Source organism: Saccostrea cucullata, unplaced genomic scaffold (assembly GCF_032062105.1).
Source record: "Saccostrea cucullata isolate Sc308-1 unplaced genomic scaffold, CSIRO_AGI_Scuc_v1 ctg999, whole genome shotgun sequence".
Lineage (NCBI taxonomy): Eukaryota > Metazoa > Mollusca > Bivalvia > Ostreida > Ostreidae > Saccostrea > Saccostrea cuccullata.
Genome location: NW_026933174.1, coordinates 17,700 through 30,459, shown reverse-complemented (window position 1 = coordinate 30,459; position 12,760 = coordinate 17,700). Strand labels below are relative to the sequence as shown.

General features: G+C 38.4%; 2 protein-coding genes across 2 annotated transcripts; both read left to right on the top strand.

Annotated features, from left to right (window-relative positions):
* The first annotated feature begins 4,034 nt into the window (after positions 1 to 4,034).
* Positions 4,035 to 5,539, top strand: LOC134237451 (uncharacterized). Its single transcript, XM_062719539.1, has 2 exons — positions 4,035 to 4,395; positions 4,929 to 5,539. Exons 1-2 carry the CDS (start codon positions 4,035 to 4,037, stop codon positions 5,303 to 5,305), a joined length of 738 nt encoding a protein of 245 aa, XP_062575523.1. The 3' UTR covers positions 5,306 to 5,539.
* A 5,231-nt stretch (positions 5,540 to 10,770) lies between these two features.
* On the top strand, positions 10,771 to 12,549 carry LOC134237450 (uncharacterized). The gene has a single exon (XM_062719538.1). It carries the CDS (start codon positions 10,771 to 10,773, stop codon positions 12,547 to 12,549), a length of 1,779 nt encoding a protein of 592 aa, XP_062575522.1.
* The last annotated feature ends 211 nt before the right edge of the window (positions 12,550 to 12,760 follow it).

Genomic DNA, 12,760 nt, shown 5'->3' with positions numbered 1-12,760 from the left:
CTGGGGCTTCTTAAAAAATTAAAATTTACTGTGTCAAGAGATATTCTATCCCAGATGTATATATCTTTTATCAGACCACAACTTGAATATGCTGTTGAAGTTTGGTCTGGATGCACAAAAACAGACATTGAGAATCTTGAAAAAGTACAATTATATGCTGCAAGAATAGTTACTGGGCTTACAATTATTGCTTCAAGAAATTCATTATGTTTGGAAACAGGCTGGGAACCACTGGAATATAGAAGAAATAGGGCAAAACTAATAACAATGTATAAAATGCACAATAATTTAGTCCCTATTTACTTGAAAAACTTAGTACCTGATACAAGAGGCAATATTTCAGGATACACTACCCGGAATTCTTTAAATTATTCTTTGCCAAAATACAGATTAGAACTCTACAATAAATCATTTATTACCGATATTGTTAGAAAGTGGAATTCCCTTAGTCTAAAAACAAGGGAGGCAACTTCTATTAAAATTTTCAAAAACTATCTGCAAAATAGTAATGTAAAACCTCAGAAATATTTTTCTTATGGAAAAAGGTTTATGAAAATAATTCATACAAGATTAAGACACAATTGTATTTTAAAGTCTGATTTATATCGCTGTAACCTAATAACCAGTCCTAATTGTTCTTGTGGACTACTAGAAGATACATATCATCTGTTTTTTGTTTGTAAATATTATGTAAAAGCAAGAAATTCCTTAATGAATAAGCTATTGTCATTAAATTATTTACATATTATAGATGTACATTTAATGCTATGGGGCGATGATTCTCTAACTTTTGAACAAAATGCTGAACTTTTCAAGACTATTCAAACTGTCTTAAATGAATGTGGTCATTTTTCAAAATAAGTTTACTTTTTTTTTCTCACCATCTCAAATTATATTTGTATATTTTAAGAATTTATACCTTTCTATTGCTACAATGTATACAATGTATGTAGTAGACCATATGTATATATGTTTGTTTTACTTTGGCAATTTCACAAAATGTTATATTAGGAGAGGACTAACTAAGTTACAGAACTTGTGTCCGATCCTTTTGACTTTGTCAATAAAATATGTTCAATTCAATTCAATTCATCATCGCCAAGTCGTACTGAATGCCACTCTGCTAGTGAGTACGTTAATTGAATAATGATCAACAACACGTACATGCTTGGTCATTTATCTAAACAATATTTATTCAGTATAAACTGAATGGATTGGGCAACAGGCTTAAAGACTATAAATATACCCTCTCTATACAACAGGTCAAGGTTACAATACAAAGAACAGGCTGGATATTTACACTGGTCATTCAATGTCTTCTGAATACGTTTTGAAATAGTCTAAAGTATAAGAAAAGGTCTTTCTACATGTTAATATTTATCGTTTAATTCTTTAAATTCACAATAAAAAGTGCTAGAGATTCTTGAAAAAGAGATGGCGAAGATTAAATAAATTATACAAATGAAACCAACACCCCCAACCACCCCCGCCCCGTCCCTCTGAAAGCAAAGGGTCATCTAATCTCATTCGGTTGTCCGTATGCCTGTCATAAAAAAATTACCTCAGCAATAATTTTTGAATGAGAAAAGATAGGAATTTCATAATCCACAAGTACATCATTGCCTGTGAAAATAATTACGATATTTCATCTCCTGACCATTGTCTTGAAGATTTGGGGGTATAAAGTTTTTGCCCTGTCCGTCTTTCAGCCTGTACGTCCGCAAAAATTTGAACCTTGCTCTTAACTTCAGAGTGGATGGGGCTACGGCTTTCATATTTCACAGGTGTATTCTTGTGACAAGATCTTCGGTTAAAAATTACCACAGAAATGGGACTTTCATATTTCTTACATGTATTATACCCCGCTTGAAAAATTGGAGGTACTAGTATTTAGCGATCGGTTTCTCCGACCGTCCGTCTTCTTGTCTGTATGTTCGTCCGTATGTTACGTTTTGGGGTACCCATCTCTTATCCGCAACTCATCTTATACTACTGAATGAAATTTGATCACAGAATCTTTATTACATAATGCTATTGTGCACCTCTTATTTTAATTTTTGATCCGGCACATATTTTGGGTTCCCATAGCAAAACATGGACACTGCCATTATATTCATATGGGAGACGGGGTATTATTTAGTGAGCTCATTGCTCACAGTACTAGTACCTCTAGTTAAATATAGTGCCATTGTCCATCTCCTATTTTAGTTTCTGATCTGACACGTATTTCGTGCCTCCCAGAACAAAATATGGACTTTGCCATTACAATGGTAAAGGAGGCGGGGATATCATTTAGTGTGTGAGGCTTCATTTCTTTATTTTTTAGTCACTTTTAACATAAAAACATTTGAATTTTTGATATATATCAGAACATAATTTTCTGATATCAAAAATCGATTTTTTTTAAGCCAGAAAATGGTTATTTGTTATCAGGAAATCAATTTTTTTGATATCCGAAATTGAATAAACATTTTCTGATATCAAACACCTCAAACTGAGTTTCTTATATTAGAAAATCATTTTCTGATAAAAAATCGATTTTTTTTTTTATCAAAAAATGATTTTCTGAACAATCAAAAAATAAACGCGTTCGAATTTTTTGATATCAAAAATCCTTTTTTTATATCAGAAAATATGAGGGAAATAAATAGAACTTACTTTAATGAATACTCCCCTATTATTGACCGCTGTTTACGGAGATAAAAGAAAACAAAGACATGCATGTCATATATTTGGTTGCGTAGATAAATTATCTTAGAAGACAATGGCAATAAACAGTTTGCCAGTGCATTTCCTCTGAAAGTGTAAATGAGTGCATTTCTGAGGAGGGGGTATTGAGTATAATCTGGAGTGAGATACCTTGTGTTATTATTATATTGTGGGTTAAAAATTTATTTCTGAAACAAGTGAATTTCCGAAACAAGTGAATGATATCAGAAAATGATTTTCTATATTAAGAAATCGAATTCACATCTGATTTCAAAAAAAGCATTTTGTGATATCAGAAATTCCGATCCTCAGCCAGGATGGATGTCTTTTGAATTTATAATTTATTTCAAAAGGTCTAAATATGAATTAGCTTGAAAATTATATCTTTTTGTATAACAATTTTTATTCTATACCTCTCAAGGTTCTCTAAAGTTCTCAGAAAGATTTTATAAAAAGTCGAAAGTTTAACCTTATAAAGGTATTTTAAAATTACATATTTAAGAAATAGAGGTTCACTTTAATCTAACTATAGATGCATGTACCTATCTGTATTAACATGATGTGAAATTAGAAGTGAATATTGGTGTTTGCAATTATAGGAAAAAAATTATACACTATCATTGTAAATTGATCAAAGTAAATAGAAGAAACACGGTACCTTTAGTCTGATTTTGAAAAATTATTCAATGAATGTTAAGTCAGATGAATTTGATACTCTAAATGTAGTTTTAATACCAAAACAATTACGTGAGGCCTTCGATCGTAAGTGCAGCTGTTGAACTAATATCCGCATTAAGGCGGTGTTGTAAGATATCGTAGGGCGGATGTATCCTTGTTTACATAACATTAAGGGGGATCTTCACTCGTTATGATAATCTCTCATTATCCTTACACTACAGATACCATTCTAAAAAGGATTCTCTCAGTTTAAACATGGAGGGTTTTATATGTGAATCGAGATCTTATTTAAAAGGAAATTGTCAAATTTTAGTGTTATGAGGAACTTTAAGAATCCGGAATTTTGGTCTGACTTTTTATGGAAGATGTTTTATTAAAGGAAATTGTCTAATTTCAGTTTTGCATTACAAATATATAGTGCCACACTGTTAATTTTGTGTCTAAGGATATTAAAATGTGCATTTTCAAAGTTATGTTGTTATTGACAAAGACAGTTGACAGTACTCATCATTATGATACCGAGACATGTGGATGTCAGAAAGAATAGATAAGATTGTAAATGTTATTGTGGTTTTAAATTAAGAGTTTGGAGTCGAAAGAATTTTTTTTCTTTAAATTGTGAATCTTATTTCACTAAGTAAAAGATTATGTCAGAGTTGAAGACTGACATTTCACAACCGGAACAATATGAAGATCCAGTGGCAATTCCAGGCCCTCAGGATCCCGTTCCCATGACAACCAATCCTGTTTATTCCCTGGCAAGTGCACCAGACTACGAACTTTTATCAAACACTTCGACTACCGGTGAGAGTCCAATTGTCAATGCAGACCATTTGGAAACCCCCGGAAGTGCAGGGTATGAGAATTTCGGAATTCCTGGAAGTGGCCGGAAACAAAGCTATGACTTTGTAGATGCAATCCAATCTGGATCCCATGAATACCAGCTAGTTTCTGAAATTGCTCAAATTAAAGAAAAGAATGTTACTTCTTACGAGGGTCTTATTAAAGGTAAGTTTCAACCTTAGTAACTTATTCAATGCTCAACTGTATGTGTGTAACATAACATAGCCGCTAACGTAGACTGGTTCTCTGACTTCGATTCCAGTCTCTCCCGCTAGGAAGTTGGATTTTGAGGGCGTTTGCGCCCGTTCACTAATGTCCGGGCACCAGTCTACCGCTAGCGTAGCTGATAGATTAGATATTTATGTCTAATAGAAGGCACTGGTGGAATTAACTTTATCCGTATTAAGTAGCTATCGTTGATAAACTCAATCTGATCAAAATACAGATGTCTACATAGTGTAAAACGCACTATGTATAGAGATTTGTAATTTAATCAGATTTTAATCGAATTTTTGTAAAGTTTATATAACAAATTAGAAGATACTGTAAGTGGTGCCGCCATACACTGCACTACGCAGTCCATGAAAAGATTTTGATATTGTCAAAAATCATTCTCCCGTACATATAATTATCAATAGTCAATGTTGAATACCGGTATTAAAAAATGTATACCCAGAGTTTATTTTTTTTATTTCCAGAATACTCTTTCGAAGTCACGGTTATACAGACCCCGGATGTTAAAGAACTTGGCTTGACAAATCGCTATAAGCTAGTTTTAGGAAACTTGTCCATAAATCTCCATCCAAGGCTAGGAAAAACTGAGAGATCCACCAAATCCGAGCCGATTTACATGTGGTATTTCGCAGACATACGTAGATACAGCTTCAGCAAACAAAAGCACGAATTCGCAATATACTGTGGTCGCAGTTGCGCAACACCGGAAAAGGTTATTTGCTTCCGGGTGAAAACGGATCTTGTACAACTTTTACAAGTAGTGAATGAAAAGACGGGAGGAGCATTTGAGGCGGAACTAGCGACTATAAAAGTTAAAAAACGAGTGTGTACCATTTCCTGAGAGTTCCCTTGTTTTTTTAAGCATGCAATAATTCGTCGCGTCTAATGACCACAGTGGAAGAGAAGAGCGTTTTGGGGAATCGAGTTGTGTCATTGTGGTTATAGGAATTTGGACGTGATGACAACGTTCAGCTGAAATATTAAAGCACTTAATTTCTCATCTTGAATCATTTTGTGTGTGCACAATATTACGAAGTCTTTATTACGTAAATGTACTAGGACTGAGCAGGGAAGATATGTGTATTACTTTGCGCTTGCTTTAAAAAATTCTTTTCATTGATTTTAAATGGGAAGCTAAATAAAATAGCATGTTTGGTGTAAGTAAATTCTTAAATTAAATGGGAATAAATCCACAGATACTTGTTCCGGAAAGTTCAGAAATCATATTTTGACCTATAAGAAAATAAAATACCATGGGTTAAAATTTTTTTTACCGAAACAAGTGCCTGTGGTCAAAAGTCGGCAAGGGGAAATTGGCAAACTCTATTTTGTTTTTTGGACTTAAGAAAAGATACTGGTTGTTGAATAGTATATGTAGACTTCAAAAAGCTGGTTCAAAATACAATCCTATTTCTTTGCTTTCAAAAAAGTTTGCGCGGTGGGTGGGTGGGGGTGCACCAATAGTCTTTGAGCTTTTGATAATTCACAAATTCATGCTTTTTTGAATTAAAATAAGTCAGTTTTCGATTTTATGTGGTCAAATATCTGTTTGAATGGTCATATTGTCTAAAAACTTTCCACTTTCATACGCATACATTACGTTTAAAACTTTACAAATGAAAGGACCCATATCTCTTTCAAAAATCTAGCTGTTTTGTAATAAAATATTTAAAATAAGGAAAACAAACTACAAAGCAGGTAGATACCTTTATTTTTTTCAATGAACAAATTGCATTTTTCTCCCTAAATAAACCATGCTTGGTATAAAGAACACCTGCTACAACCCCCAAAAATTGTCAGCTTATAATGCAGTTTTCAAACGATAAATGCTGTCAACAATTAGAAAATGCCATTTATATAACATGATCAGTCGCACCACACAGTGTACACTTTCTCTGCCCAGGAACCCACTTAGAAACACTAGTGCTTTCTGTAAATCCCTGGTCAGAAGTGTCAGCATTTGCAGGCCTCATATACATTTCATCATCGGAGCTCTGGTCCGTTTCCCACAATCCATCATCCTCACCCTGCTCGTCGGAAAAGTGGGAGGGTGCGTGGGGCAGTCACCACAAGTAGTATAACGGGTCTAGCCGGGTGGGTCAACTGAGTGCACTTTTTATGCAAATGAGGTCAAAAATGCTGGATTCTGATTGGCTGGGGGGATAGGCGGGTCAACTGAGTGCAGATTGGGGGGACTGGGGGGATAGCTGGGTCAAGGGAGTGCAGATTGGGGGCTGGGGGGGATAGGCGGGTCAACTGAGTGCACTACTGGGCCCTGGGGGGATAGGTGGGTCAAGGGAGTGCAGATTAGGGGGTCTGGGGGATAGGTGGGTCAACTCCGTACAGGGCCCCTAGGGGGTTCAACTCATTACATAGCCCTATGTCCAATAATGTGTTTACACTGTGTTTACATTATACTAGATACGCTCCTACTACGACCTGTTGCATCATCTTTTTGATATCTGTTGCATCATCTTTTTAAACCTGTTGCATCATCTTTTTTATACCTGTTGCATCATCTATAAAGTGCCGTGTGCAAAAATAGGTTTGGACTTACCTATGCATTGTGACGTCATCCACTGTATAAATACAGGTTTTCTCCTACTTTCAGCTCATTCTACAGTCAGAGCCAGCTCCTATTGGGGTCATGGATTCTACTAGAGAAAAACAGTTACATGCTCAACGATTATTAGAATGGAAAAAAAGGGAGAGAGAATTAGATCAAATTCTTAATGAAAATAAAGATGGAGATTTAGAGCTTAGGAAAAGAAATGCGGAAAGATTACAGAGAAGAGCTCTACAAGAACAACAACGACAACAACAACAACAACAACGACAACGACAAACTACGGGAAGGAGAATTAGATCAAATTCTTGATGAAAATAAAGAGCGAGAATTAAACCTTCGGAAAAGAAATGCAAGACTATTACAGAGAAGAGCTCAACTAGAAAAACAACGACAACAACAGCAAAGGACTAGGGCGCATGAGGGTCAAAGTTACCTATTCATTCACCACCCAAACCCAAGGCGATTTCCAAGTATTATCAGATGAGACTAGCTCAAGAAAAGAGCTCTCCAAAATTTAAAGCGCATGAAAATAGATATATCGTCCATTTCAATGAATTTCCAGAAGAGGAAAACACAGGATTCGTTCGGCGATTATTCAGAAACATGTTACAAACTTTCAAATCGAAAATGCAGTGTAATCCTAACGATTACCTCCGCCTGAACCTTCGTCACCATTCTCTGGAATCAGACATTTCGTACGAGTTTACGCAATGTAAAGATTTAAACGAAAACCTCATTTTAGATAAAATAGAACGTGTGCAACAATCCAAAAAGGAGTTCAGACTGGGCGACAGCTCCACGGAATTCGATCTGTTACACATCAAGTATCCCGAGGGAAGTGGTGGAGACAGAACCAAACATCTACAAGTGAATAAGGAGACTTTTAAGAACAATAAGCAATCCATCGTTCGGATCGTCAATCCCTGAGATAAATTTTGTTTAGCTAGAGCCATCGTCGTCACTCGATTACACAGTCAAAACCCCGAACATCCAGACCCCGAATGGGAAAAACAATGGCTTGCTATGCGGAAGGGAGATAGGCAATCCTTAGACCAGAAGAATCAAGCCATAGCCCTCATGGAACAGGCCGAGTGTGATATCACTCAAGCTTGTGGATATGCAGAGTGGTCTAAATTACAAGAGGTGTTAGCTCCTCAGTATCGACTGAAAATATTTCAGTTCAAGTCTACTTCGACTAAACTCTGTTTAGAGCCTATTTACAAAGGTTGGGGAAACGGAACTTATTTGAACATATTGTTAGACGACCATCATTGCGATGCCATCCTATCCATGCCGGGAGTAACGGGGAACCCCTATTACTGTGATCATTGCGACGTAGGGTACAGGAATGTCACAGACCATCGGTCCAAGTGCCCTCATCGCTGTAAATATTGTTTAGGACACCCTAGATGTCCCGATGAAGGGATCGAGATTCGATGCCGGGAATCCCAGGGAATTTTTAAGAACAGGACCTGCTACGAAAATCATTTAAGACCCCATAGTAAGAAAACCACCACTACTGTCTGCAATTTAATGGGGCTATGCCAGAAGTGTCAGTCCTGGATACCTAAGATTTTATTCCCTCATCACAAATGCGGAGGACAGAAACAGTGTAAGATCTGTAAGAAAATCGTCGATGCCGATCATCAGTGCTACGTTCAACAGAAGCCCCAGAAGAAGAAGAAGGGGAAAGACACCTTACAGTTTTACATCTATTTCGATTTCGAATGCACTCAGGAAACCGGCATTCACATCCCTAATCTGTGTGTGGCACACCGCGTCTGTCAACATTGCAGTCACTTACCCATAGACCAGCCCTGTCCTCATTGTCAACACATGGGACCCCGCCAGCACCTATTTCAAGGACCAGACACCTTAAAGAAGTTCATGGACTGGTTATTACAACCCACTACAGGTACTAAGAATTCCACTTTAGTACACGACGAGGCCATCATCATCGCCCATAACTTCAAAGGCTACGACGGACAGTTCATTTTGAATCACCTGGTGCATTCCTCTTGCCTGAAACCTAACGTGATCATGAACGGTAGTAAGATCTTGTACATGGAAATATGCGGACTGAAATTCATCGATTCCTATAGTTTCTTACCGTTTGCATTAGCCAAGATGCCCTCCGCTTTCGGATTCGACGAATTGAAGAAAGGTTATTTTCCCCACTTTTTTAATACGGAACAGAACCAGAATTACGTAGGACCTTATCCACCGGCAGCTTTCTACAATCCGGACGAAATGTCTATCAGTGGACGACGGGCTTTTTAGCTCACCTGAGCCGAAGGCTCAAGTGAGCTTTTCTGATCACATTTTGTCCGTCGTCCGTCCGTCTGTCCGTCTGTCTGTCCGTCTGTAAACTTTTCACATTTTCGACTTCTTCTCAAGAACCACTGGGCCAATTTTGCCCAAACTTAGTACAAAGTATCCTTGGGTGAAGGGGAATTTAAATTGTAAAAATGAAGGGACATATCCCCTTGCAAGGGGAGATAATCAAGAAAAGACAAAAATAGGGTTGGGTCATTAAAAAATCTTCTTCTCAAGAACCCCTGGGCCAGTAAAGCTGAAACTTATGTGGAAGCATCCTGGTATAGTGTAGATTCTAAATTGTTCACATCATGACCCCCGGGAGAAGGGCGGGGCCACAATGGGGAATCAAAGTTTTACATAGAAATATATAAGAAAAATCTTTGAAAATCTTCTTCTCAAGAACCACTGGGCCAGAAAAGCTGAAACTTATGTGGAAGCATCCTGGGGTAGTGTAGATTCTAAATTGTTCAAATCATAACCCCCGGGGGAAGGTAGGGGCCACAATGGGGAATCAAAGTTTTATATAGAAATATATAGGAAAAATCTTTGAAAATCTTCTTCTCAAGAACCACTGGGCCAGAAAAGCTGAAACTTTTGTGGAAGCATCCTGGTGTAGTGTAGATTCTAAATTGTTCAAATCATGACCCCCGGGGGAAGGGCGGGGCCACAGTGGGGTATCAAAGTTTTACATAGAAATATATAGGAAAAATCTTTGAAAATCTTCTTCTCAAGAACCACTGGGCCAGAAAAGCTGAAACTTATGTGGAAGCATCCTGGTATAATGTAGATTCTAAATTGTTCAAATAAAGTTTTATATAGAAATATATAGGAAACATCTTTGAAAATCTTCTTCTCAAGAACCACTGGGCCAGAAAAAGTGAAGCTTATGTGGAAGCATTCTGGGGTAGTGTAAATTCTAAATTGTAGGAATCATGACCCCCGGGGGAAGGGCGGGGCCATTATAGGGGAATCAAAGTTTTACATAGAAATATACAGGAAAAATCTTTGAAAATCTTCTTCTCAGGAACCACTGGGTCAAAAAAGCTGAAACATATGTGCCCATGGAAGGATCATGGGGTAGTGTAGATTTCAAAATGTCTAAATTATGATCAGTGGGATATGGTGGGGATGCATTATGTATAACAAGGGGGAAATCTGGTAAAGAACAGAATGGTCAAAGCTTCTCAGGTGAGCGATGTGGCCCATGGGCCTCTTGTTTTTGAATGGTACGAACAACAGAGGGGGAAAGTGTTTGATTTCCAGAAAGAGTTTGTAGAGTATTGTGTCTCGGACGTCGACATTTTACGCCGATGCTGTGCACAATTTAGAGCCACCCTCAAGAGTTTGGTCAATGTGGACCCTTTCCAGGAATCCATCACTTTTGCCAGTGCTGCTATTTAGCCTACCGTCGACAATTCATGCCTGAAGACACCATTGCCATCATTCCTAACCTCGGGTATCAACCGGCACGACAATATTCGGCTAAAGCCTGTCGATGGCTCACCTGGATGAGTCAACAGACCGGATGTCACATACAACATGCCAGAAACGGGGGCGAAGTCCAGATCGGAAATTATACCGTCGACGGATACCAGGAAGCGACTCGCACCGTCTACGAATTTTACGGGTGCTATTGGCACGGATGTCCCACCTGCTATCCCAGTTTACAGACCGAAACTCATCGTCACCGGACCCAATATACTTACCAGCAATTACACGAAGAAACCCTCAGAAGGACTTTAACTTTGGAGGATATGGGGTATACCGTCCGTAGTATCTGGGAGCACGATTTCGATCAGCAAGTGCAAAAAGATGAGAGTTTACAGCAATTTGTACGAGATCTGGACATTCCCGATCCTTTGAAACCTCGAGAAGCCCTGTACGGAGGTCGGACCAATGCCACCCGATTATATTGTGAGGAAGGGGACATGAGATACGTGGACGTTTGCTCCCTATACCCTTACGTGTTGAAACACAGACCATTTCCCGTAGGGCATCCCGAGATCATCACAGACGAGTTCCAGGACGTGAGAAGTTATTTTGGTCTCATTCACTGTCGGGTCTTACCTCCCCGAGACCTCTATCACCCCGTATTACCTTATCGGACGGGAGGCAAGTTATTATTTCCCTTATGTCGCACGTGTGCCGAACGACAGGACTCTACTTCTCAAGATCGATGTCCACACACCGACCAGGAACGTAGTCTCACGGGCACCTGGGTGACGACCGAATTACATAAAGCCCTAGACATGGGATATACCTTAGATCGAATCTACGAAGTGTGGCATTTTAAAGAAAGCAGTCAAGAGTTATTAAGATCTTACATCGATACCTTCCTCAAGATCAAACAGGAAGCCTCCGGATTTCCCCCCGACTGTAAGACCTCAGAACAAGAACAAGATTACATATATCAAGTCTTCGACAAAACAGGCATCCGAATGGACATTCTCAGTATCGAGAAGAATCCAGTGAGAAGAACCATTGCTAAACTCTTTTTAAATTGTCTGTGGGGAAAATTTGCTCAACGCTTGTTATTACCCAAAACCAGATACTTGGACGAAGAAGAGGAATTACAGCAACTCTTACAAGATTCGACTCTCGACATCAAGGGCATGCAACTCTTAGACAATAAAGAGGATTCCAATAAGGACAAGATGCTAGTGAATTATCAAGACAAACAGGAATTCGTCGAAGAATGTCCCTTTGGAAACGTGGTCCTGGCTTGTTTTACCACCTCGCATGCCCGCTTACACCTCTACGAGACTTTACAACCTTTAGGAGATCGGGTCCTTTATTTCGATACGGACAGTATCATTTACCAACATCGGGAAGGAGCCTTTAATCCTACCTTGGGTAATAGTTTAGGAGAATGGACCGACGAATTAGACGGGGATCACATCACTAAATTCATGTCGGCAGGCCCTAAAAATTATGGTTTTCGGACGGCCAAAGGAACCGAGGTTCAAAAAGTCAAAGGAATCACTCTCAACCATCGAACCTCCCAGATCGTGTGCCCAGAGACTTTAGAAAAAATGCTTATGGGAGAAATAGAGGAAGTGACAGTAACTTATCCCGACAAAATCCAGAGGACTCGTGATCATGAGCTCGTGACCAAACCTTTAGAGAAAAAGTATAGAATTGTGTATGATAAGAGACAATTGTTACCTTCTTATAACACTTTACCTTATGGTTATTGATATGTTTGACTTTTTTGAATTAAATAAAAATTGAATTGTTGTTTTATGTGTTGTTTTGTTTCTTCCTATTCACTATATAAAAGGGGGGCAAAACAAATCAAAAGTTCAGTCATGACTGAGAAATTGCTAGATCAACCCATGCGTTATCCCCAGTATGCTCGGATCTCAAAGAGAGAAGCTACTTTTGAGCAGGGATGGCCAGAACCTCTCT

Excerpts from the sequence above, each read along its gene's own strand:
- LOC134237450 (XM_062719538.1), top strand. The coding sequence starts at position 10,771 with ATGCCTGAAGACACCATTGCCATCATTCCTAACCTCGGGTATCAACCG.
- LOC134237451 (XM_062719539.1), top strand. The coding sequence starts at position 4,035 with ATGTCAGAGTTGAAGACTGACATTTCACAACCGGAACAATATGAAGAT. Across the intron at positions 4,396-4,928 it reads TTACGAGGGTCTTATTAAAG|AATACTCTTTCGAAGTCACG; the intron begins GTAAGTTTCAAC and ends TTTTATTTCCAG.